At 38.0% G+C, this 24999-nt stretch overlaps 2 protein-coding genes across 5 annotated transcripts in view; one reads left to right on the top strand and one right to left on the bottom strand.

Annotated features, from left to right (window-relative positions):
* Window positions 1-1002: 1002 nt before the first annotated feature.
* Window positions 1003-17123, top strand: LOC111335914 (carnitine O-acetyltransferase). 3 transcript variants are annotated; one of them, XM_088759223.1, is made up of 15 exons: window positions 1003-1202; window positions 1305-1361; window positions 1973-2248; window positions 3227-3345; window positions 7884-7937; window positions 8518-8677; window positions 9266-9434; window positions 10243-10439; window positions 11521-11621; window positions 12321-12443; window positions 13194-13316; window positions 14213-14348; window positions 14659-14721; window positions 16209-16346; window positions 16618-17123. In XM_088759223.1, exons 2-15 carry the CDS (start codon window positions 1323-1325, stop codon window positions 16822-16824), a joined length of 1905 nt encoding a protein of 634 aa, XP_088615349.1. In that variant the 5' UTR covers window positions 1003-1202; window positions 1305-1322; the 3' UTR covers window positions 16825-17123. The 3 variants fall into 3 exon arrangements, with proteins under 3 accessions (XP_088615349.1, XP_022797646.2, XP_088615350.1); XM_022941911.2 differs by lacking the exon at window positions 1003-1202 and having other exon boundaries at window positions 1299-1361; XM_088759224.1 differs by lacking the exons at window positions 1003-1202; window positions 1305-1361 and adding an exon at window positions 1450-1593.
* Window positions 17124-17438: 315 nt separating this feature from the next.
* LOC111335915 (uncharacterized) overlaps window positions 17439-24999 on the bottom strand; it is a 23529-nt gene continuing 15968 nt past the window's right edge. The window contains exons 1-7 of one of the 2 annotated variants that reach the window (XM_022941912.2): window positions 22317-23552; window positions 20938-21191; window positions 20646-20760; window positions 20122-20247; window positions 19589-19822; window positions 18239-18576; window positions 17439-18056 (exon numbers count right to left, since the gene is read on the bottom strand). In XM_022941912.2, coding sequence (XP_022797647.2) covers window positions 18248-18576; window positions 19589-19822; window positions 20122-20247; window positions 20646-20760; window positions 20938-21191; window positions 22317-22380 — 1122 coding nt within the window. In that variant the 5' untranslated portion in view covers window positions 22381-23552 and the 3' untranslated portion in view covers window positions 17439-18056; window positions 18239-18247. Of the gene's footprint in view, window positions 18057-18238; window positions 18577-19588; window positions 19823-20121; window positions 20248-20645; window positions 20761-20937; window positions 21192-22316; window positions 23553-24999 lie in introns of those variants that run through there. The other variant, XM_022941913.2, reaches the window with a different exon arrangement.

Here is a 24999-nt window from a genome sequence, read left to right as displayed (position 1 = left end):
AAGCTTCCAGTTCTTTAGAAATAAAAATTGCGAGGAAAGGGTATTTTAGGTCTGCTCACTTATATAATGGATCGATATGACAGTTAGCAACAAAAAGGCCATCTTTTGTTCAGTTACGGAGTAAGAATCGAGCTCTACAGATTTACTCTGGCGATCATGCACAACGGTCTTAAGTTATATTTAGACGGTCATTTGCTGTTGAAATCATCCCCTTAAGTGTAAATTTCAATTCAAGATTGACATGGGAAGCTTATTACTGAATTCCAAGATTGTACCAAGCTTTTTTAAGTTTCAATGGAAGCCCTTAATTCGACAGGCAGGGGTAACTTCAGTGTTTTTCCCTCATCATCTTTTATTTGATAATCGAGTGACCTTTTCATCTGCCCCAAGGGAATGATACGTCGAGACTTTCTTCGGATGAAAATAGATAGCCTACTTACTTATTCTTTGAAATATTCAATCGTCTATTTATTTTTGAGCGAATCTTTTACTGTGCGGTGGGAAAAGATTTCTAGGCGTTTTTAGAATGAACTCACTCAATAGCGGAACAGCTGTGGGAAAAGGATATAGATAGAGAGGGTGGGATCATGGGATGCAACTGAGTAAGGTTGATTTGAGCAGTACGTTTAGTTGCAAACTCAAAAAAGGGCCCGAATTCTGAAATATGGTGAAAATTGTTTTTGTCAGTCTCGCCATCTTCAACTTTTCACTAAAACACTCATAAGAATGTAACTTTACTGGCTGTTTCTGTAGGTGAGAACAACTAAACACCGTAAATTTCCAAACCCTAGACTACGTTGAACTTTAAGTAATAACCGCTGAGCTGGGAATGCGACGCCGGAAGTCTGAATAGACTTCAGAACTACTGAACAAAACAAAACAAACCATCAATTATGTCATAACTTCTTTTTTTCCATCGCCGTTGACGTGACAAAACTTTCTATGGTCTTCGTTTAGTGATTGGTTAGTTGGTGACAAATATTGTTCGGTGGATCAAAGTCCAAAGTTCGTTTTCTTCAGTGTATGAAATTTAGAATTGTTAAGGATTGTAGACTCCGCATTCTGGAAGTAGCTGTGACCGTGCTCTTTTGCCATCATTGCTTTGTTTCTCAAGTTTCAATATTTAGACATTTATTTAGGCAACAAACGCTACACGTGAAGCGAATATAAACAAAGAGAGTGGAGCCTGGACACAAAACGAGGTAAGCAGGGAAATGGCGCTGTTCGTGTGAAGTAACGAGTCTATTCAAACTAGAGCTTCATTCGGTGAAACCTAATCCTTTTCCAAAAATTTTACAATGCAGTTTACTGAGAGAGTTCGTATGTTGGGCTTCGTTTCAAGACAGATCCCGAAAGCGAAGGTAAGCGTATTAAATAGAGGTGTTTTCAAAATTTCATATCAGAAGCAAAAATCATACGTCAACTGGCGTGGTTGGGGGTGTGTTTTTCCGAGTGGATTATGAATTAAAATGACGTCAAGTACGAGTATTGGCCTGTAAAATAACCACAGGGCTGATACTCATACGAGTGTAGAAACTTCAACCTAGATTGATGAAAACTCTGCCAAAGCTAAGAAAGTGATCGTTTGACAATGTAAGCAAAACTTATAATTAAGCTTTCAGCAGGGTTTAATTTGTTCATGGACTGTTTCGAGGCTACTTTGCCAAAACTGACAGGCTAGTTCCCTATGATGTTATGGTAAATCAATTGCAGATGCCATCATGAAAAGGGCTCAACTTTCCGCAGCCTAACATTATATTATACGTACACTCACTTATGTAATGAAATGTGATTGAAGACTTGATGTTTTTTGTCAAAATTACTTTTTAAGGAAGCCACCCATGAAGTAAAATAATCATTTATTGGTTAATCATTCACAGTCTTAAGCATCAAATTCTGTTGCTAATTGAGCACAATAATTTTATTAGGAAAATATACCAGTGACTTATAATAATTATCATTTCGTACACAGACGGTCGTGAGATTAGCGAGACCAACCATGGTTAAGACATCGGCAGCTCGCTACAGGTCCTTCAGCATGTTGGCGAAACAAGATTCCCTTCCCCCCCTGCCTGTCCCTTCCTTACAACAGACCATGGATAAATATCTACTGGCAGTAAAACCACTGGTAGATGAAGAGGACTATGAATACACAAAAGATTTAGTGAAAGATTTCCTCAAACCAAATGGAGATGGTGAAATGTTGCACAATAAATTACTACAAAAGGCAAAAACTGAAAAAAATTGGGTAAGACAATGTTTGCTATGATTAGTTAAGAAGGAGGAAGGGATTTCTTTTTAAATAGACAGGAAACTCCTATTTTTATAAGTTTGACATAGAACTTGACTAGGAGAGGACACTACAATCAAAGTGATCAATAACAGATGACAACTTTTTTCAGAGTGGCAGATATGATTTAGCTCTTTCACTCCAAGGGGTGATGAAGTAGGAATTTTTTTTTTTTTATATCAACATGCCATTAAGCAGACAGACAATTAAAGCCAAGATGATAAAGGGTATAATCTTAAATTTAACACCAAATTCTCCGAACTCAAATTTACATTTATGGAAAAAATGTAGCCAGTATCCTATAATGTAAGAGCACACATCAACAATATTGGTTTCAATAACAAAATACACACCAAATGCATCCAGGCATTTTATGAATTGACCCATCTGGCCCTTTTCAACCCAATCCTAAAGAAAAGCACTATCATAGCTGACATGTGCAGGGTCCAGATGGGTTGATATGAGCTGGTCTGGAAAAGCTGTCTGGCCCCACACTCCAACAGCTCATTTTTTTTGCAAGAAGTGTAAGGAAGTTAGAAGTGAGAAACTAAGTTCCTTTCCTCAAAGAATTGTTAGTATCTTAGAATTCTAACACCCCTTCCCTCCAAGTAAAGAAATTAATTATTTCATCATTTGTGTATTTGTACTAGCATGCGCTTATATCTTGCATCCTAGGTAGGTTTTTAAACAAAATTTTTAAGTTTCAATACTTTGTGGTCATATAAGAAATGCTTATCGATTGAGTTTGATAGGACTGGAAGGGAAAATAATTTATTCTGGGTCTGTGCTGCACAACCTTGCTTCAAGTATTTTCCTGTCCGGCCCTCCCTTTCACTCAATAAGTAGATTGTCTTGTCACCAATATTGTACTTTTTTACCAAATGTTCTGGGGTATTTCTGCAAACAGTAATATTAATAACATTTATTTATTCATAGCTGGCAGCTTGGTGGGACAATGCAGCTTATTTTGATTGTAGATCACCAGTGGTGATAACAACAAGTCCAGGCCTTGCTTTTCCGAAGTTTCCTGTCACTGACAAAACTGGTCATTTGAAGTAAGTTCTGTTAAAGAGGACCCTATTAAGAGCGAATGTTACCAACAGTCAAACATTTGGTGGCAACAACCAAAAAATCGATTCGGCTCATAATTATTCTCAAGTTAGGTAGGACTTATGGTGAAACAAAGCACTGCATACTTCGTTTGGCTGAATATCGATTTCTTTTCGAGAAAATTGATAATAACTGAAGTTTGACGAAATGCCACTTTTGAAGCTCAAAATTTCTGACAAATCTCGGAGCGTCACGTCACAAATTGAAAACACTTGGACTGATAAAAACTACCAAATCGTGAAAAACAACATCAATACATATGTTGACAGCAATTTGAGCAATTCTTGATCGTTTATTTACACAATCTAATTGAATTTAACCGACCGTCTTCTAACAAGATTAAAAATATAGGTCAAAAGTAACCCGCTATTTAACTATGTGCTATACAAAATAATCAACTGAAAATCTGGCTTTTGGAAGGCGAAGTGTGGTTCTTTCGATCTCCAAAGGATTTTTTGGGGAAATGATTCAGTGCAATTTAATCAAATTTTATTTTACGGTGCCGTCAGTTGTTCGAAATTGGCCGTTTTCACACTAGAGGATGGACAAATCTTCTGGATGGACAAATCGTCTGATGTGAAAACGGGACAAACAAATTTTTCGACAAACAAATTGTCTGATATTTGGCCGTCTGGAAAGACGATTTTTTTAAGACGATTTGTCCGTCGAGATGAACAAGTCGACGACAGTATGACTTAAATTCACATCAGATGGTGAAATCTTCGATTTTCTTGCCGTGAGGAAATGGGACTAGTAACAGAGTGAGGTTTTATGGGAAGTTTCAACATGGTAGCAGCCATTTTGCTTTACAACACGACCTAGTGCCTGTTCTCTTTGCGCTCATAAGATGGACAACTTTTCGGCATATGGCCTTCTCAAATTCAAATTCGACGAACAAATACCAGACGATTTGTCCGTCCAGACAATTTGTCCGTCCTCTAGTGTGAAAATGGCCAATGCTCATGTTCACACACAAACTCAATTGTTTTGCATTTTACGTCCAATCTACAGCTTAATGTCATCTTACCGTCCATATTGCTGTATCACAAAAGGGGATTGCAGTCCTAAAATTGTTGCATTGCTCCCTCAATAGCAATAGAACTTGGCAGGATAGTCAACACATTCTGATAATGATTGTTTACAAAGCGTATCTCGGGGTTTCTCTATTCCCATTTTGTTCGGTGAAATACTTTGCATAAGAGATCTTTGTTTAATTATAAGTCTACAACCGAACCGTGAACCAAATGTAAGCGGAATGTTGCTAGTTTAGAAACATGTTTCTCGCATGCAGCTGATAATGCTAATTAATTAAAAATGAGGTCTACTGAAATAAAACGCAGAAATAAATATTGGACTATGAAGCATGTGGCTACAGGAATTAAGGTCGTGTGTTACATATACGAAACAGGAGCAAACAATTATCTAACTCTGATCATAAATTTAATGTATCATAATTGAATGTTCATGGTACTTCGGGGGATAAAGCTCATTTTAGGACAAAAAAAGAGCGAAAGATCTGCCAAGGGTATAGCCCATCATACATCACTGCAGATGTGCGACAAAAAAAAGTGTAATGTTTGAATATTTGTTCATTTCAAGGAAGTTTTATAAGGGTCAAACCTGGAAAACCACAACTTTCGCTGAAATGTTTGTAAAAGCCAACGTTCAACAACTTTATATAAATTTATACTACTTCTTCTCCAGAGGCTACTGTGCCTTGTTAAGTTACTCGTGCCGGTAGTAGGACTATGACCCAGGTAGCACATTCACATTTTTCACACCCTCCTTTTCCCGGCAGCGGTCCAAAAAAAGCTCACATCTGGAAATAAAACCATTTCTGCGTATGTCGGAACTCAAGAAACGCTTTGAGTAATCATTGCACCAGCTGACACAGCAGACTCGAGTGTGAGTCGGTATACCTACATCAAATACTTGCATTTTGGAAACAGTGGCTTTGAAAAATTAACTCAGCTAGTTAGTTATTCAGTAGTCTTGCCCGAGAAGGTAGCCGAGTAGTGATCTATCCCCCTCAAATATGGTCGGGTCCAAAGCCATCGATGCATTATATGGCGGAATATTATAGAGCGTGGCTGATGCGTAATGAAAAATTTATCACAAGCTTGTTGTCTGGTCAGACCAGAATGTTCACACCTGTCGGGAAAAGATTGACATCTAGATTTAACCAGATAAAAGAAAGTAAACAAACCCATGTTGTGCTTATCTCCTTAAATCTTTCCTTCCAAGATAATAAATTTAAGAAGTGAATGACTACTTCTTATAGAAGTCCAAAGCCAATCAATGCATCATATGGCGATATATTATTGATCGTGGTTTGATATATCAGAAGGAACTCTGTGCCTTGAACTAGAGCCTCTCGTTCACTCCAAACCAAGCTTTGCACTAAGGGAGGGACAAATTGTCATGGAATGTATGTCAGCAGGAGGAGAGAATATTGCTGCTCGGCTAAGAACTAGGTCAACTTTGTCTTTTGGCCCAGAAAAACCGAGACCAGCAGAATTGCTCTCAATCCGCCTTGAACAGGCAAGAAGAGGTATAATTACTGTTTCCTGTTTTCTGGATCGTCTGTCGAAGTCACAGTGTACTCTTACTATAGTTTTGAACGAGCAGCAGATATCCTTATGAGGAGAACGACGTGCAATGCTGTTGCAGAGTTCACATCTTTTCTCCTCAATTCATTTTATTAGTTAATGAAAATGCCAGTTTCAAGGTAATTTCTGTAATTAATCATTCCAAACAATCAATAGAGATTGAAATAGTAAGGAAGAGGAAACTAATATGATTCAATTTTTCAGCGTCTTAAAAAATACTTGTAAAGTAATATTTAAAATCCTTACCTCCACTCGAGGCAATTGTCATCTCGACAGGTTCCTTCTTACACAAAGTAAGCGCCAAGTGTTTCTATAGATACTCAGTGTGGTTTCAGCGATTAACAATAAAAACACCCCTCTGAATTTCATTTGGTAGGTTTGACTGTAACTCATTTTGAATATTACATACTGTCAACAGAAAAAAATTTAGTAAGAGTGCAAGGAAGCTGAAAAAAATACTCTTAATAAAAGTAAGTAGTATTGTACAGTAGTATTGTAGCAAGCAGAGGTTTTAATCATGAACTAGGTTTGTCGTTCATTCTTTTTGTCCTAAAATGAGCTTTATCAACCTAAACAATAATAAATACAAAATAAAAATATGAACTCAATAAGGATCGGAGTTAATAAATAATTGTTTGCTCCTGTTTCCTTTATATAACACTCGACCTTAGTTCCTGTAGCCACGTGCTTCACAGTCCAAAGTTGTATTTTTGCGGAGTTGTCGATTTCTGTGGACCCTAATTTTGAATCAATTAGCGTTATTCTGCGCACAAGAAACATGTTTCTGAACTAGCAACATTTCGCCAACATTTGGTTCGCGGTTTAGTTAAAGACTTACATTTAAACAAAGATCGCTAACGTGAAGTAATTACAGCCTCCTTTTAAACGAAATGGAAAGAGAGAAACCCTGAGATATGCTTTGTAAACAATCATTATCAGGAGGTGTTGACTATCCTGCCAAGTTATAATGCTATTATGGGAGCAATGCTACAATTTCAGGACTGCAATCCCCTTTTGTGGTACAGCAATATGGACAGTAAGATGATATTGTATTAAATAAGCTGTAGATTGGATGTAAAATGCGAAACAATCGAGTTTGCATGTGAATGTGTACATTAATTTTCGAATAACTGACAGCATCGTCAAATCAGCTCATTTTATCCAACTTTAAAATTAGATTAAATTGCAGTGAATCAATTTCACCAAAAAATCCTTTGGAGATCGAAAAGAACCACACTTCGCCTTCCAAAAGCCAGATTTTCAGTCGATTATTTTGTATTGCTCATAGTTAAATAACAGGTTACTTTTGACCTATTTTTAACCTTTTTAGAAGAAGGTCGGATAAATGCAATTACTGTGTGTAAATAAATAATCAAGAATTGCTCAAATTGCTGTCAAATTATGTGTTGATGTTGTTTTTCAAGATTTGGTAGTTTTTATTGGTCCAAGTGTTTTCAATTCCTGGCGCGACACTCCGAGATTTGTCTGAAATTTTGAGTTTCAAAAGCAGCATTTGGACGAAATTCAGCTTTTGTCGACTTTCTCGAAAATAAATCGATATTTAGCCAAACGAGGTATACAGTGATTTTTCGGCTGTTGCCACCATATTTTGAAAATGTTTGATTTTTGGGCACATTTCCTCTTAAACAAGGTCATTATCATCACAGTAATAATTTATTTCAAGTGTCTGCATCTTATTTACCTAGAGGAGAACTTGTAAACTCACAAAGCTTAAAATGTTTGGTTGTCTATCAATAGCCACACCTGTACAACAAGTTTTTAACTTGTATACCAAGTTATCAGATGCTTGCCATAATTCCCTGACTCTCTGGGTCATTGTAAATCCTTAAAATATCACTTAAAATCCTCCCCAGGTATGCTGCAAGGGTGATCTCAAGTGTGTTGAAGTTCAAGAATCTTTTGGATACGTAAGTTTGACTTTAAAATGTTTCATTGAATTAATATTTTAACTTATTCTGTTTTAAACAATAACAAACATATGAAACATATGTATGAACTGCGGTTATGAAACGTATATATGCACGATCCTTCGCAGTAAAGCACTATTTGAGCAGTAGTGAAAATCAGACCTGAAAAAAAAAAAAAAAAAAAAAAAATTTCAGGCCTGTACGGGATTCGAACCACTGACCTCTGCGAAACTAGTGCAGCGCTCTACCAATTGAGCTAACAAGCGAACTGGGAGCAGGCCATCAAATTAATTCGACATAAACCCGTAGATGATAAATCAAACAACAACAAACATATGAAACATATGTATGAACTGCGGTTATGAAACGTATATATGCACGATCCTTCGCAGTAAAGCACTATTTGAGCAATAGTGAAAATCAGACCTGAAAAAAAAAAATTTCAGGCCTGTACGTACAGGCCTGAAATTTTTTTCAGGTCTGATTTTCACTATTGCTCAAATAGTGCTTTACTGCGAAGGATCGTGCATATATACGTTATTCTGTTTTGATGAACATCATAATTCCTGATAATTTTCAGGGAGGCTATTCCTGTTGATATGATGGGGAAGAGTCCTTTGTGCATGATGCAGTACTTAAAGCTGCTATGTTCTTGCCGCATCCCACTGCCAGTCAGAGACGAGGTGGTTGTTGCACCCAAAGGAACTGTCAAGCATGTACTAGTGGCCCATAATAATGAGGTGCATTGAATTATCACTTGAGTTTTGGTAGTTTTTAGGTTCAATATGTAACTCACCCTCCCAGGTGCAGCCAAAAGTGAATTTCTCCTCTCATTATCAATAAATTTTGGAGCAGAAAGGCTACAAGAAGAAGGAAAAATACCATTTTAAGATATAGTTTGATTTAAAACCAATTCTCAAAACCTAGATTATAAGAAATATATGGCAGACTGTGTAGAGAATTGAACTGTACATTCATGTACATGACTTGTACAGTATACAGTCATGTAACATGTCTTGGGTGGAAAGTTGGAGAGGGGTAATTCAAAGGGGCAGAACAATACTTGTGATTTGTTTTCAAAGGTAAGTCACAATGTTTTTTTACCCTAATGATAACATGGTTACATTTAATGGGAGAACTGCAATTAATTATGCAAAATATAAGTCAAATCTGAGCTTTTGGGAAATATAAACACTTCCTTTCTAGAGTCCTGTTGTTGAGTAGTTCTTGGTTTCCTTGGCGATCGATTTCTTCAAATTTCTGTTTCTCTTGAATGATCATGCAACTGATCTGTGCACTCATGATTGCAAATTTTTGTTTCTTGGTAGTTTTATGTCCTGAATGTTTATAATGGAAACCAACTCCTCAGTGAAGGAGAGTTGGTCACCCAGATGGAGAAAATTTTACACAACAGTGAAGCACCAGAAGAGGCTGTTGGAGTTCTCACTTCCGCTGACCGAACAATTTGGGCAAAACAACGAAAAAGACTACTTAAAGGTAACAGTTGCATAGTGCAGACCAAGTATCCTGTTTAATGACTTCTGACATTCTGATAGGTGTAGATTAACAGAGAAAGTATCCTGTTTAATGACTTCTGACATTCTGATATGTGCAGATTAACTCAAGAACAAATGCAATTTCTTTGTGCTCTCTGCAGGTCATGCTAATGCCTGTGAGTTGCTTATTTTCAGGCCATGATTGGGCCATGACTTATTGTGCATGTTTGATGGAAAAGTAAACAATTTTTACTCCAGATGGTTTCTTTCTTGTTTGGCAAATTAAATGAAACCAACTGGATTCTCTTGATAAGCCTGAACAAAATTGTAAACTAGATTTTATCTAAGGGGGATGGTAAGTTTCTAAAGAAACTGTGGTGCTGCATTGGTGGGAGTAACAAGGTAGTTTTGGTTTTAATTACTGGGTTGATGAAGTAAATTGTCCACTGTAAAGAGTTTCAAAGCTGAGTGGACGTTTTGCTCTTCTGAAGGGCTAACACTTGAAATGTCAGCTTTGAAACTCTTTATCTAAGTTGTATTTTACAATGTTAAAAATAAATATAATTCACAGTTTCAGGGCACAAGTCATCTTTTCCTAGGAGTTCTTTGTTCTTATGTTGGATAGTTATATTCTTGTCATTGATAACAATGCAGTATAGCATTATTGGGTTATTTATGCTAGCTTTGGTTGTCAAATGCAGAGCATCCCAAATTTTCATCTACATGTAATACAAATGGACAAATGGCTCTCTTTTCCTCATAATGAAATGACAATTTTTAAGTTGCTTTATACTATCAATCTCTCATAGATAATCAAAACAAGGCCAATCTTGAAGCAATAGAGAATGCAATTTTTGTTTTATGCCTTGATAAGCCACCTCCTCCATCCACACAAGCTCCCAGTGTGATGGAAATGCCATCATCCTCCATCACAGCCAGGCAGTGTCTTCATGGGGATGGTACAAATTGTAACAGTGCTAACAGATGGTTTGATAAAATTACTCAGGTAAAATCATTGCAAGGTCCTTTCTCAATTCCAAAGAGGAGAAAACAATTATCATGATAAAATGGCACTTTACCTCTGTAGTGAGGTTCATCTGTATGAAAAAATCAGATGTACTTGACACTGACCTCAACAAACACTCTTACAAACAGATACAGGTCTTCTCCTTGCAGCTTAAATAAGTCCTGTAGTTTATTCTTGCTTAATCCTTTAACTCCCTTGAGTGACCAAGACAGAATTTCTCCTCACTCTATCAATACTGTATTAGGCAGACAAGCGATAAGAATAAAATGAATTAGGTAGTTTATACTAAAACGGTGGATAGCGTTGAAGGTGCGCTCTGATTGGCTGGTCAAACTCCGAATATACTTTGCTAATTACCTCAGAGCAACTCGGGGAAAAAATGGCAACTCAGTTTGCATCCATGACAAGCAAAGAAATCACTGAAATCAACTTTTGGTGGTGTATATTATCTCACTGTTTTAGTAGATACTAAAAAACAACTATTCACCTCAGTGTTGGTGGTTAACGGTGGATATTTACCTCGCCGCTTTGTGGCTCAGTAAATATCCACCACTAACCACCTCCACTTCGCTGAATAGTTGTTAAATATCAACTAGGTAACTATAAGTTGATCCAATACCAAATTCTCTGCACGAACATAATAAGAATTGTAGGGCAGACAGTAAGGAGAAGTACTAATGAGATCTTGGGAGTGAAAGCGTTAGGTAGGGAACTTTAGTTACAGAGGTTTCTTCTGTTTCCCCCAAAAAGGTTCAACAAACACGTACAGGAACATCACTCAACTAAACAGTCAATTTGTAAATTATGTATAGTAGTAAGTACAGTATCATTACTACTTTGAAATTGTGTTTTAAGCTGGGTAAACCATGTCATGAATCAATGACCTCTTTGGTGACATATGCAAAAGTTTTTTAGGGTTCTTAAGGTCACAATCCTAAGTTAATTGTGATTGAAACACTTTGTTCCATTTTTTTTTTCTTCTTTTATTTGAATGTTTCAATAAGTAGCTGCATTAGTTTAATTGTGTGTGTAATCTTGGGAAAATGGTTTTACTTTGCAGATCTGTGTGAGTGAAGATGGACATGCAGGAATGTGTTATGAACACTCTGCAGCAGAGGGCCCCCCAGTGGCTGCTCTTTGTAACTATATCATTGAAAACCTGTAAGTCTGGAATATTTTGAAATGTTTGATTTTCTGGACACTATTGTACATACATTGGACACAATCATTATGTGACTGGACAGTTGTTGTACTGGCTATTGAGTACGCCATTAATCCTATGACTCCTAAGAATGACTAACATTCAATTTCTCTGTACAATATCACCTCAAATTACACATTAAGGATACAAGAATAAAAGAAATGATCACCAAACAAAGAAGCTCTTGATTGTAAATAAATTCCTGTTGTCAGCACCTTAGGAAATGCATAAAGGACAGTTTGGAGAATATGCATACTGATGTTAAAATGAGGGTGTAAAGAGTTAATGAGTACCAGGATGTATGTTTTTTTTTTCTTGCTGCATCCTGGACCTTCTTCTCGTATGATTGATTGTTGGTATTTCTAGAAAACAAATTTTTATTGACTGGAAATAACTATTAGTAAATTAGTTTTAACGGCTTCTCAGGGATAGAATTAAAAAGCACAACTCGAGTTTGATTGCCTTAAAAGTGTTCTTCACTTTGTTCCTCAGAACCTTTGTTACTGTTTTATATTAAAATGATTAGAATGGAAATCAAAATTGAAATATGATTTTAGTCTTTGCTTTGAAGATGGAGAAATTTAAGAGTGAACTTTATTCATGACATTTGTATACATATCCTGACTTGTTAGATTAAATTGCTGATGTTACTTTCATAGGGATGGTCATCAAGAAATAAAACCAGCACAGGCAAACCATCTTGAACCACCATCAAAACTGAGATGGAATTTGACCAACAAAGTGAAGGAAGAAATACAGCAGTCAGCTGCTGATCTAGACAGGTAAATGTTGCTTAGAAGAAGATTTGATACTGGCTACAAAAAAGTGGAGGCGAAAAAGCAGAAGCAAGGGCTGCGGGGCCTTCAGTTTGATGGTCACTGCATAAGGGCTGAAGAAGGGGTAATTTCATCACTTGATATCTGGTGGCATACAGATTTTTCCTGTCCACTCCTAGAAGAGAAGCTATTGACAGGTACTTAACCTGGAAATAGGGGTTGATTGGGTCAAACTGGTCTGCTGTGTAAGACCACATGGTGTAGAGATTAGTTGATCATCAAATACAGTGGCCAGGATGCTGGAGAATCTTAGTGATTGCGTTGATGATGATGATGATATCACTAAATATACATAAAGGATTTAGGTCAGGGAAGACTCCTTGACTTTGCCTTAGTGCCAATTTTGTCACTTTTGCATTAATTGCCGTCAAGTTGATAAAATCACTGACAAATAATAGCATCCTGTACAAAACAGTCCCTTTACATGTACATGTATGTTTTTGGTGCTGTCACTTTCAATCAAAATTGACCTCTTTTTTAGAACAGAATTAGGATCCAAAGTTTGAGGGAAAAAACAGCTTTCCCATGGCATAGTAATAAGAAGCAGATACTATGCTGGAGAGTCAACATACACATGTAGTTGATTGCTACATAAATAATTTCTGTAACTTCTCTGGTTGCCTCACTTTCATGTGAAAAAACACAGTCCCGTTCTGAGCTCATTGTTAATGTTTATGACCACATGTGTCTTTTTAGTATGATCAGTGACATAGACCTGAGGTGTTTTGTGTATAATGGCTATGGAAAAGACTTTGTGAAAAAGCAAAAGATGAGCCCAGATGCCTGGGTACAAATGGCTTTTCAACTGACATTTTACAGGTAAAATTCCTCTGCTTTTATCTCTTGTTTACATCATTTTTGTTGTAGTTGGTACATTGTCCTTAATCAATCAAACACTTCCAAAAGATTGAATTTTTCCCACCGTCATGTTTTAGACTTCGTTATCCCCTCCCCCCACCCCCTCCTCCAATGCGGTTTCATTCATCTATTCCCGACGCTGTAATTCAATACCGTCTAGGGTGGAGAAGGGGGTGTTGGCAGATTAAATTAGAACTTTAAAAAAATGGAGGATTACAAGTACACTACAAAACGTTATTTTAATAAGCACTCAATGTAGTTTTGGCTGTAAGTTACCCATGTACAATTGTGTATTTTTTATTTCATCTCATGAAAAGAGAACATTTCGCAGCAACTATTGTAGTATTCAACCGCCTCCCGGTTAGCTCGATGGATAAAGCGCTGGACTGTTGTGCGGGAGGTCGAGGTTTCGAGCCCCGGCCGGACCAACACTCAGGGTCTTAAAATAACTGAGAAGAATTTGCTACCTTTCTATAACATCAAGAAATGGTTAGATATTCTAGTCTTCTCGGATAGGGACGAATAAATGGAGGTCCCGTCTCCTGCAGGGTTAGGGGCAGGAGACGGTAATTTCCCACGCACGAGATTACTGTGTGATGGATGTCCTCCCCTGGGGTGGGATGGGTGGGTAACAGGACCCCCGTTGATACCAGTGTTTATTACACTGAAGGGGCTATCCTGTATAAATAAAGATATCTACTCTTCTCAAACTGTTATTGTGTGTCTTTACACCAAGTTTACAAGCACTTTTTTTTTTGTTATGTTCCAAAGTTTTTTGTCGTCATTGATGCACCTTCATAGTCCGATTTACCTTTTGTCTTTTATCCTAATGGTTCGTTTTCTTTCTTTTTATCCAGACTTCATAATCACAATCCTCCAACTTATGAAACTGGTTCTACGCGCAAATTTATGCTGGGAAGAACAGACACCATCCGTTCCGCTTCAATTGCTTCTTCTGAATTTGTCAAAGCCATGGTCTCACCAAACAAAACGGTGAGGGTTGCTAAAGGAGTTTAGGTTAAAATCGCTTTTTCCAAACTTTGTGTTGACACTTTTCTGGAAAAGACAGTGATACTTTACCGCAGGTTGTCTACTTTTGCTTAAAAGCTTCGAGTTAAATTATTGTGAACGGATTGAGGGAGGAGAGCGTTGAGAGTATGGCTCAGAATAAGGCGTGGTCACTTTTTCATGGGAAGCCATTTTCCCCGATTATCTCCATTTCGTTATTCCTTTGTCAAAGTTACTGTTGTACTGAAGGCTGAAGGGGGTTGCATCTTGAGAATTGTCTTTTTCTTGTTTGTAGAATGCTGAAAAATTGGATCTTATGAACAAGGCGATAGAAGCACATACGAAATATACTAAAGAGGTGTGATAACAAAAGATAATAATCTTTACTTTTTCGCAGTACCGATCCAGGGCTGCAAATAACGGCCGGTCAACGGACAATGTCCGGTCAAAATTGGGTACTGACCGGACAAATCCTTGGTTTGCCGGACATCTTGTCCGATCCTTTACCGACTCGTTCAAATAAATTTTAATTTTTAACTGTTTGCTAATCACAAGGGACACAGTCATGTTTCCAAAAGAAAGAAAAAAAACCAATAGACAAATTAGTGGTCCAGTAGACAAATTAGTGGTCGAGAAATTCCCGGCAGTCGCAAATTTCCGCGATGTCATCAAGTCCTGTCGCGACCGCAAATCATCGTGTCTTCCGTCATTTTATTTATTTATTTATTTATTTATTTAAGTGTTTCCAGTTAGTAGAGGGTTTTACCTTTGGCTAGATACCTTCATTTACTCTTAAATAAAGTGATTGATTGTTTGATCGATTGAATGATCGGAAAGCGCCCTCACGAAGAATAATCTTGTTGCATCGAGAATACTCCAAGTAGCATTTGTTGCAAAGTGCAAAAAGCGATCAAAAGGCCCAAAACCTGGAGAAACCGACCACTCTTTTACTCCAACAAAAATTCACACCTGTAACTTTAAAAAAAAGGGCTCTGAGTGTAATATTTTATTATAAGTGATTTTTGCCAGATGTAAAGTAAAACTGACAATTGCGGTTGTATCTTGCGTAACCGTTCTACGTACTCAATGCGAGGCTGCTGCTGCAGTAAAGAGTAGTAAAATTAGTGACTTGTAATTTTTATTGCCAGACCGAATTGGATTCAGTTGTTTTTTAGTTGTAAAAGGATTACTGTGCAATCTAGGTTCACTATCGCAAGAGTTCGGACTGTTAAAATTTGACCGGCCATAAATGGGTAGTGTCCGAGCAAAAGCATGTTTGACCGGACAACGTGACCGGCGACTGCCCGTTAGTTATTTGCAGCCTTGCCATCTAATGAAAGTTTACAGTTACTCTTCTCTCTCGCTTGCCGACTTCTTACTGCTTCGCCAATATGCCTGTTCAGCAGGCTCCTCTAACTAAAAGAAAATTTCGAGTATTTATACAAATTTCAAGAGGAGCGAAAAAGTACACACCCCGCGAGTTACTTTTCGCGCGAATTGGACGCTGATGAACTCTTGTATGTAAATTTTCGGACACGGACTATTATTATAATAATCATAGGTATTATTTTTTTTTTTTTCAAACCAGGTTCGTGGACTGTTTACGTCACTAATCTTTTTGTGTAGCCTGCATCTTGTCCTATTCAAGTTATCAATGAAACATATTTGTCTATGACGACTCGAATCGTGCAGCACGGTTTTTACGGATTAAGAAAGCCGGTTGATTTATAGGTTTTTTTTTCACGTTGTTTAGGCCAGGAATTGTCGCGGATTTCAAGCTGTGGGTTAAAAGAGATTGTAAATGTGAAGTCTTTTAATTGAAACCTTGTTTTGATTCTTTCCCAGACCGTCAATGGTCAAGCTATCGACAGACATTTACTGGGAATGAAGTTAGCAGCGATAGAGTCAGGAATGAAGCTACACGAGCTCTTCATAGACAGCTCCTATCAATACGCGCTACATTACAAGCTTTCGACGAGCCAGGTACGACTTCTTAACGATTATTCCGCATACCACTAAAATTTTGCTGCTGAAACTGAAATTGCATCATGAACCTCAGAGTATTCCTTTGTTCCAATCAACGGACAGTTGACAGAATTTTAAACCACGTGGTAACGTTGGTTAGAATAATTAGAATTCACCATCGCTAGATTAAAAGTCTCACTCGAAAACAACAACAACAAAAAAGAATAAATGAAATAATTCTCCTGTTCGTGGACATTCTTTCACGTTGATGTGTTCGTTTCTGTGACAGGTCCCTTCTAATCACGAGCTGTTCTTGTCGTTCGGCCCAGCAGTACCCGATGGCTATGGAGTTTGTTACAACCCTCAGAAAGGAAAGATCATCTTTGGTGTATCAACTGTGAATAGTAACCCAGAGACCAACCCCGGTCATTTTGCAGCTTATCTTCAAAGAAGTCTAGATGAAATGCAACTTTTAGTCACCACTGCCAGACTCTGAGGGGCGTTCAACTGACGAGAGACAGACCTCCCCTTCCCCCCCCCCCCAACCAATTGCATGTACCACAGTTAATTCCGCCAGACTAGCTTTAAAATAGTGAATTCTTGGATGGGATAGTTTTGTTTTGATAAAGAGCTAATATTCCAAATCACAATCCAAGCTGGTTTACTAAGTGTTCTCCTAGGTGGCTTCAATTACAAGCGTTATGAAGGGATTCGGTTTGTACTTGAATGTTGATGATTCGACCAGCCGTGGTCGTAAATATGGTGAAGTAAAATACAATAATTTATGTCAGTGAAGAGTTGAAAGTGATTTCTGTAATCTGGAAGTTCCATTCGGTGTCTAAACCCTTGGTCACTTCTCATCTCGTAAAAGATATCGCGATGTTTCACTCCTAGTGTGACAAAATGGAATGTTATACTATGCAGTAACCTGGTTGGTTCGCTCATTTCGTAAGAGATATCGCGATGTTTCTCTCCTGATGCGGTAAAATGGAATGTTTTACTATGCAGTAACTTGGTTGATTCGCTCATTTCGTAAGAGATATCGCGATGTTTCACATCCCGGTGCAATTTCTTAGCTGTGGGAACGTACATATATAGGTTGAACCAATGTTCACTGTGTAATAGCTTTACTGATTTCAAATGTACACTTATTTTAAATTTTACAAAGAGTATGTGAACCCATTCCACTCTACTGTTACGAGAGAGCTAATGCCGAACTGAACCATGTGAAAACTTGATAATGATAATAACGCATTTATACAGCGCATTCTCCATGCTAACATTTTCCACTGTGCTTACAATACTCTGTGAGGAACTTTGGCCAGACTATAAAGCCATTAATTAAATAGTTTACAATTTTCGAATGGAAATTTAGCAAGAGCTCCTAACTTAGGAAATTAAGGAAACAAGGTCAGACAACAATGCTAGGAGTTACGTTCCCTACTCTTTCCGAGAAGTGCCTGGGTTCTACCCTGCTAGCCAGCACAGACGGGGTCTTTTGTTTATCGTCTTTATCCGAAAGGCAAGAAGGTCTAAACGTTTGCAGATGTCATAGCGAAGATAGAACATTCACTTTGAATATTTTAAAAATACCCTGAGTGCTGTTCCGTTCTGGGGCTGGAATCCTCGACCTCCGGCGCCCTACCTTCTGAACTCCCCAGGCGGTGGCAGTGCCAAAAAGAGATAAGATATCGGTTTTTAGCTCATAATTCAGTTTCTTCTCATCGCCTGTTGGGTGGTCAATGTAAAGAAATTGTGAGATGAAGCAACATCTTGATTATCACTTGGAGTTTGGGGGGTTAAACCTTGAAGAGAAGTGTTCACATATCCGCTGCCCAAATCAGAGTAGAACGGGAGAAAGATCCTTATAATTAACTTTTCATGTAGACGTAACTTAAGGGATAGCTCACCTCCGTTGTTTACGGCCCAGTTCTCTTCATATAAAACACCTCGACCTCGTCTGGTTCAAAATGTGTAACACCTGCCAGGATGGTTCTTGGGTTGTTGATAATGACATTACTTGGAAGATTATAGTTATTGCCGAAATTTGCAACTGATTGTTCATCGATGTTTTTAAAGTCTACTCGGATGTCATTAGTTCCAAATGTAGGCCCTAGGTATTTATGATAATAGGTAGCCCTCTCTGGGTTTTTCACCATGCTCTTGAACGCTCCACTTCCTTCGCTATTATTTAAAGAATAGATAAATGCATTGGCTGTCTTGCCATATTTATATTCAGAACTGGACTCTGAAAGATAGAAAAAACATTATTCAATTACCACTAAGTAATTGAAGTATACTATTGACTTTTAATTTATTGGCAAAATGGAAAAAGATAACTTTGAGGGATCAGTCATTATTTAATTAATGCTAAGAGTGGGATCACATGGTTATCGGGAGAAAGGAAAGACTATTCTTAGCAAACAGTCTACAGGAGAAACCAAGAGAACATGAACTGATGAGATGATATTCTCCTGGGAGAAACTTTGGAATATTGACTGCTAAGGATGGCAGATCATTGGAATACTTCAGACCTAAAGGAGGAATCAAGTAAAAAATTTGTTATGACACAGTTAAAATTATGCGAACTCCCCTCCCCCCGCCTCCCTAGGCAATAAATAATTACCGGTCCTTTAGGTAGGCGACAAATTAGGCGCAAATCTTTATTTGAAAATTTGAACAATCTGAGTGGTTCTTGTTTGGATACTGCGATGTTACAAGGTGGTCACTTTTATCTGCATTTTTGGCTCCGCGAGAAGCTGGAGAGCATAAAATGAAATCAATCATAATATGACACCATGCCTTTTTTAGTTTTTCTGCCAAAAAAAGGAAAAGTCGGGTGCTCTAACCACCGAGCTACAGGAGACTCTATGGTGAGTAAGGGTCAATTAGTGGGTATTGACTAGAACCGCATCATGCGGCTACACAGCCAAACATCAGCCAGCGCATAGAAGCACACTAACAGCATCACGCTGTCACATTAAAGCATCACATGCATTAAAGCATCACATGCAGCCAACCAGCCTCCAAAGTGAGCATGTAAAGATGAAAATAAACAATTTTTAAAAATCGAGTTTCCAGATGGGATTTGAACACACGACCCTCCGTGATCTAGTCGAAAAAAAAGAAAAACGAAAAAAAAGTAAAAGAAAAAAAAAACCCTTAGGAAAAATGTAGCTAAACGAGACGTTGTTAGATATTTTAGTTGCAGTGTACTCATTAGTGATTCGTATTGAACAACCAAAAAGGCAAGTAATTACCCCAAGGAATATCAACATATCCGCCAAATACATAATTGTTTTCTTTTATGATAGTGATGGTGTCATTTCTTCCATTACACCGATTGTGAAAATATTGATCTACAGCTCCGTGAAGGGAAGCACGAAAACATAGCAACCAATGGGAAACATTTCCAACAGCTGAAACAAGAAACCAGGAGAGATGGCTGAGGTACTCTTCATTGTGTGACAGTATCGATGAATTGATGTAGAATTCTGAAAAAAGAATTGATTTTGAGTTAGAGGCCAGGTCCGAAAACAAGTGCTGATAGTGACATTTTTAGTATTTGGTAGGATGCGGCTTTAGAGAACTGGGAAGCAAAACCTAAATAAGGATGCCGTAGATTAACCCCTCCCACCTTTAGGCACACAACCCTTGGGGCAATCCCTCTTTTGCGGGACTTCTAGATACGGAAAATCTTATCTGTGTCAGTACATAAATTCCCATTTGTCACTCCATTAGACTGACTTGCTTCTTTCAATCTCTACATGTCTGCCAAAGCAACACTTATTACCAGGTTTCTTGCAAGTGTACCCGTCTCCAAGATATCCTCCCTTACATGAACAGTTGTAAGAACCAGCGGTATTTTTACACTGGGCATGCTTACTGCAGCCGTTGATGTGAGAACACTCATCAATATCTACAAAAAGACGTCAATCTATTATCAGTTATAGGTGAATTGAACAAATTTGTCCATTATCCATAATCAACTGGTCACGAAATACATCGAATGCAAATATGGCGTCCAATTTGAGTTGCCATTTTTATATACTCACTTGCCTCTAACACATTTAATAATCCTTTTGTGTTTCCATGTGAGGACGAGGCTAGTGAATGCAGAACAGTGGCAATTCAAATTGGACACCATATTTGCATTCGGTGTCTAAGCTTTGCAACCTTCATTGATGTCATCAACAGAACATACGCTAATGCTTCCTTGTCATAGTATTTTACTGAGTATCAGCAAAAAAACGCTAATTTGTCAAGATCGGAGCCTCCGCGTTGTAAAGGTACTGAACCAGTTTTTATATGATTTACCAACTCCACAGTCATGGCCTGTAAATCCAGAAGTACATAAGCAGCGGTATCTTGTGTTTGTAAAACCAGATTGACAAGTTGCGTTGTTTTGGCAGGGTGACGCACGGCAAGTATTCTGGAAAACAAAACAGACAATAACCAGCAAAAAGAATCAAACAAAAAAGTATCCTTGGTCACGTTTGGTTGTCAAAAGGCTCATTTTTCTTACAGCTGAAATATCTTGTACCCCTTGTACAAATTTTACAGGCTGGAAATTTGTGAAAGAATATCAGGTAAGAGACCAGAATCTCACCTCTGTTCCACGATAAAAGTAGCCGTCTTCCTCGACGAAGTCCTGGTGGTGCTCATTATGAGTTGAATTATTTAACTCGCAGACCTGTTTTATACCTTGAAACTGTAAGTTAACGCTGACGCAGTTGTGATCCAAGTAACACTGCCATTCACACGAGTCCTGGTCCATATTTGGTATGGTTCTTATTACGTGATTGATCAAGCGCTTTCCAACGTAGGAAAGGTAACTGGGGAATTCAATTATGCGGCAGGTGCCTGTAAACAGTGATCGATTACCTTTCAGCAGCATGAACAGATAGAGGAAACATTACTCATTTCGAGTAGGTCACTTACATGGGTTCTGTCTTACGCTATTCTTGTGCATTCTCTATCTCCCGTCCAAATTGCTGCAAACTTAAATTGAAATAAGCTCTTTTGAAAGGATGATCTACATTCAGTTGATTTTAAGACAGTATTTCCATTTGAAGAGTAAACAGAATTTTAATGAAGTCATCACCGCATGATGATAACTCGCGCGAACTAGAGAACTGATGTACGTTCTCAAAAAAAAAAATTGAAAACCCTCTGGATTTAGTCATTTTCGAGTGCACCTGTACAGCATGAAAATATTAGTTTACAAAGACAAAGTGTGGCTGCATGGGAAGAAAATAATTTAAGAGAACGGTTGTGACAAACAATCCATATATACGTATATAAGAACGATCCTTCGCAGTAAAGCACTATTTGAGCAATAGTGGAAATCAGACCTGAAAAAAATTTCAGGCCTGTACGGGATTCGAACCACTGACCTCTGCGATACTAGTGCAGCGCTCTACCAATTGAGCTAACAAGCCAACTGGGAGCAGGCCATCAAATTAATTCGATATAAACCCGTAGATGATAAATCGAACAACGGGTTTATATCGAATTAATTTGATGGCCTGCTCCCAGTTGGCTTGTTAGCTCAATTGGTAGAGCGCTGCACTAGTATCGCAGAGGTCAGTGGTTCGAATCCCGTACAGGCCTGAAATTTTTTTCAGGTCTGATTTCCACTATTGCTCAAATAGTGCTTTACTGCGAAGGATCGTTCTTATATACGTCTCATAACCGCAGTTCACTCATATGTTTCATATGTTGTTGTTCAATCCATATATATTTGAAATCAGCGGCTAAGTGCTGAAAGAGGAGTTCCACAGGTTTAAATGCAGCTTAACATTACAAGAAAACCAAGTTATTCCCAACTTTTTAAACGTAAGGATAAAATCATGATCCGATCGGTGTTGACTGAGTTGATGGTTTTTCAAGCTTTAGGAAGTCTGAATTAACGCACGCTCGGTTAGTTTCTACAAAAAAAAAAAACATATTTAAATTGAGGAACTTGATTGAAAATATGAGACTTACCATCTGAACACGCTGAAATGGGATTCAGAACGACTAGTAAACCGGAAATGAGCAAACTAAGCATTTCTGTGGCATAAATGTAGTTGAATGCTTTGTAAAACTGATTTGAAACTTGAGATCGCGAAAGATACAGGCTTTGCTGATAGTATCAACAATACCCAAGGACTGTTTGTTGATACTCAGTTTCAAATTACCCTTTTCCCCTGTCATAGCCAGATTTAACCAATGAGGGAGAGTTTTATTTAAAGCAGCTGCTCTTGAAAATCTCACCATTAATTATATTAACGCTTTTGTCAAATAAACATTGTAAAATTAAGGGCTCCTGTAAAATGCGCTATAGTTGTGTTGGGAGTTTTTCAAGTAAAGGCCAAAAACTTTAAGCGGGCAGGTTTTTTGCTAAAAATTTTTTATGGACTCATTGATTCGTCGCTTTTGTTTCTTACACCTTCAATCCTCTATCTGTTTGCCTATTTATTCCAATCTATTTTAACACCTGCCCACGAATCGAAATGCATAATGAATTAGATTTACATTTAGGTAAAAATTTAAAATAATGATAGATCCTGCGTTCGATGTTAGATGTTAGTGATACCTTGGAAACACAAGAGGATGTACACTGTAGTTAACGCTAAGTCTCAAGTAATGCTTGGGTAATTTCCCAAGCGTCCTAGCGCGCATTCAGAAACACATGTTTTCGCAAAACGTGTTTCAGAGCAATCAAGGTTGACTTGTCAGTTTTAGCTTTGTAGTGTAGAATTTTCTGAGATTTGTCGGAGTTAGACCAGTTCATTACCCTCGTAGCTGGACAAAGGTAATATATATCTCAATTTCGTTCTGTTTATAGTACCTTCGTAAGATTTTGATCAGCATTTCTTCGAGACAAGCCAATTCGCAAACGGTTCGATTTTCTCATCAGTTTTCTTTTCATGTATTACTTTCTAGTTTTACGCTTCTTTCTGTAACCTGATGAGGATATTAAAGGGAAGTTGTAATTCTGCCAGCAGCGTCTTAGTGAATATTGATGGTTTCCAGTTCAATGAGTCTAAATGTAAAGAACTGAGAATATCATTCTCCAGATCAGCTAGTCTGTTTGATCACATTACTATCAAAGACAAGCAAATCGAAGTTGTTTCATCCGCAAGGTTGTTAGGAGTGATAGTCTCGGACAACCTCAGGTGGAACGCACATGTAGAATCTATATGCAAAAAGGCTGCGAAGCGTCTATACTTCCTAAAACAGCTAAAGCGCGCTAAAGTTCCATCTGAGGATATGCTACTTTTCTATACAACATGTATACGCCCTCTATTAGAATATACGTGCCCAGTTTTTCATCATTCTTTGCCGCAATATCTGTCCATTGAAATGGAAATGTTGCAAAAATGCGCGTTGCGGATGATTCAACCTAACTTATCCTACGCTGAGGCTCTAGTAGCTCTTGACATTGCGTCACTGTACGAGAGGAGGGAGATCTTGTGTGATGCTCTATTTAATCAGATTGTAAGGGACGAAAACCACAAGCTCCATGATCTGCTACCTCCACGCAACGAGTCCACCTATCGCACCCGCAGCCAGAGATACTTCAAGCTACCGATTTGTAAGACAACTAGGTTCAAAAACACATTTATCATGGCGAACAGTTTTAATTATTAGTGGCTATCTTAATTATTTGTATTTTGGTTTTTGATACTTCCCTTCTTGTATTTTATTGTAGATTACACTTTGCGGCTTTTATTGTAGTTATCTTAGAGTAAGAGATAATTTATTCCCATTGTAAAGTAAGTCGTATTTCAGCCGGCCCGGGGCCTGCGATGATTTTACTTCCTAATAAAGCTATCTATCTATTGTCGGGATCAAATTAGACCTATTTATTGTGCGAAAGGTCGCTGGTAACATACCCTGTTTGTTATCTCTTGGGAAACAATGAGGGTTAACTGATGATCATCAATATCAAATATTGAAAAGGCTCAGTTATTCCAAACTTTTCATTTATGATCTTCTAATGGTTGGGTTTCAGGTGACGTCACAAGCTTTGCTGAAGTGAGTGTCCGCCATGTTGGTGTCCCTCGGGTGTCAAATTTATGAATAATTAGTCGATTTCTATAGTGAAGCCCTCTCTCTTATCGCCGTATTATTTCGCCAACTACATGAATATCCAGGAAGAAAAAAGCGATAAAAGTATCTGGCATTCATGTTAAGGTATTCCAGTGCTCTCTGAGTATGCCGAAAGCTTAGAGAGTTGGAGGGAAAGATGTTTGCAAAAGATCTCGGTCATTGGGGTTGACCCTGCAAGCATACCAGCCGAGAAGTTCAGTCCAAAATGCTTGCCTCCTGTGGAAGCGTCGGACTTGCTGAGTTACCTCGTTCTTGAGACCAGCTTCTACACCAAGAAGCAGTTCAAGGCGTTCAAGAGTCTAGAGGGGTTTAATCAAATGGTGTCGGGATTTGTAACCTCAGTTGTAGGCAAAGTAATCGCCGGCAAGTATGCCGTGAGAGCACGAGTTTGGCATTCAAAAATTCTCAAATTTTTAGGTAGTATTTAGTGTCCCCAGTTAGTGGTTGTATAACTGCTATTTTAGATTTGACACATAAATAAAGGTTGTTGTTGTTGTTGTTGTTGTTCACAGCATATGAATGATCCTTTAGTGAACATTTGGGTCATTTCCGAAAACGATGGGACTATTTT

Source organism: Stylophora pistillata, chromosome 4 (genome assembly GCF_964205215.1).
Source record: "Stylophora pistillata chromosome 4, jaStyPist1.2, whole genome shotgun sequence".
Lineage (NCBI taxonomy): Eukaryota > Metazoa > Cnidaria > Anthozoa > Scleractinia > Pocilloporidae > Stylophora > Stylophora pistillata.
Note: the sequence above shows the minus strand (reverse complement) of the source record. Positions and strands in the feature narration are given on the sequence as shown.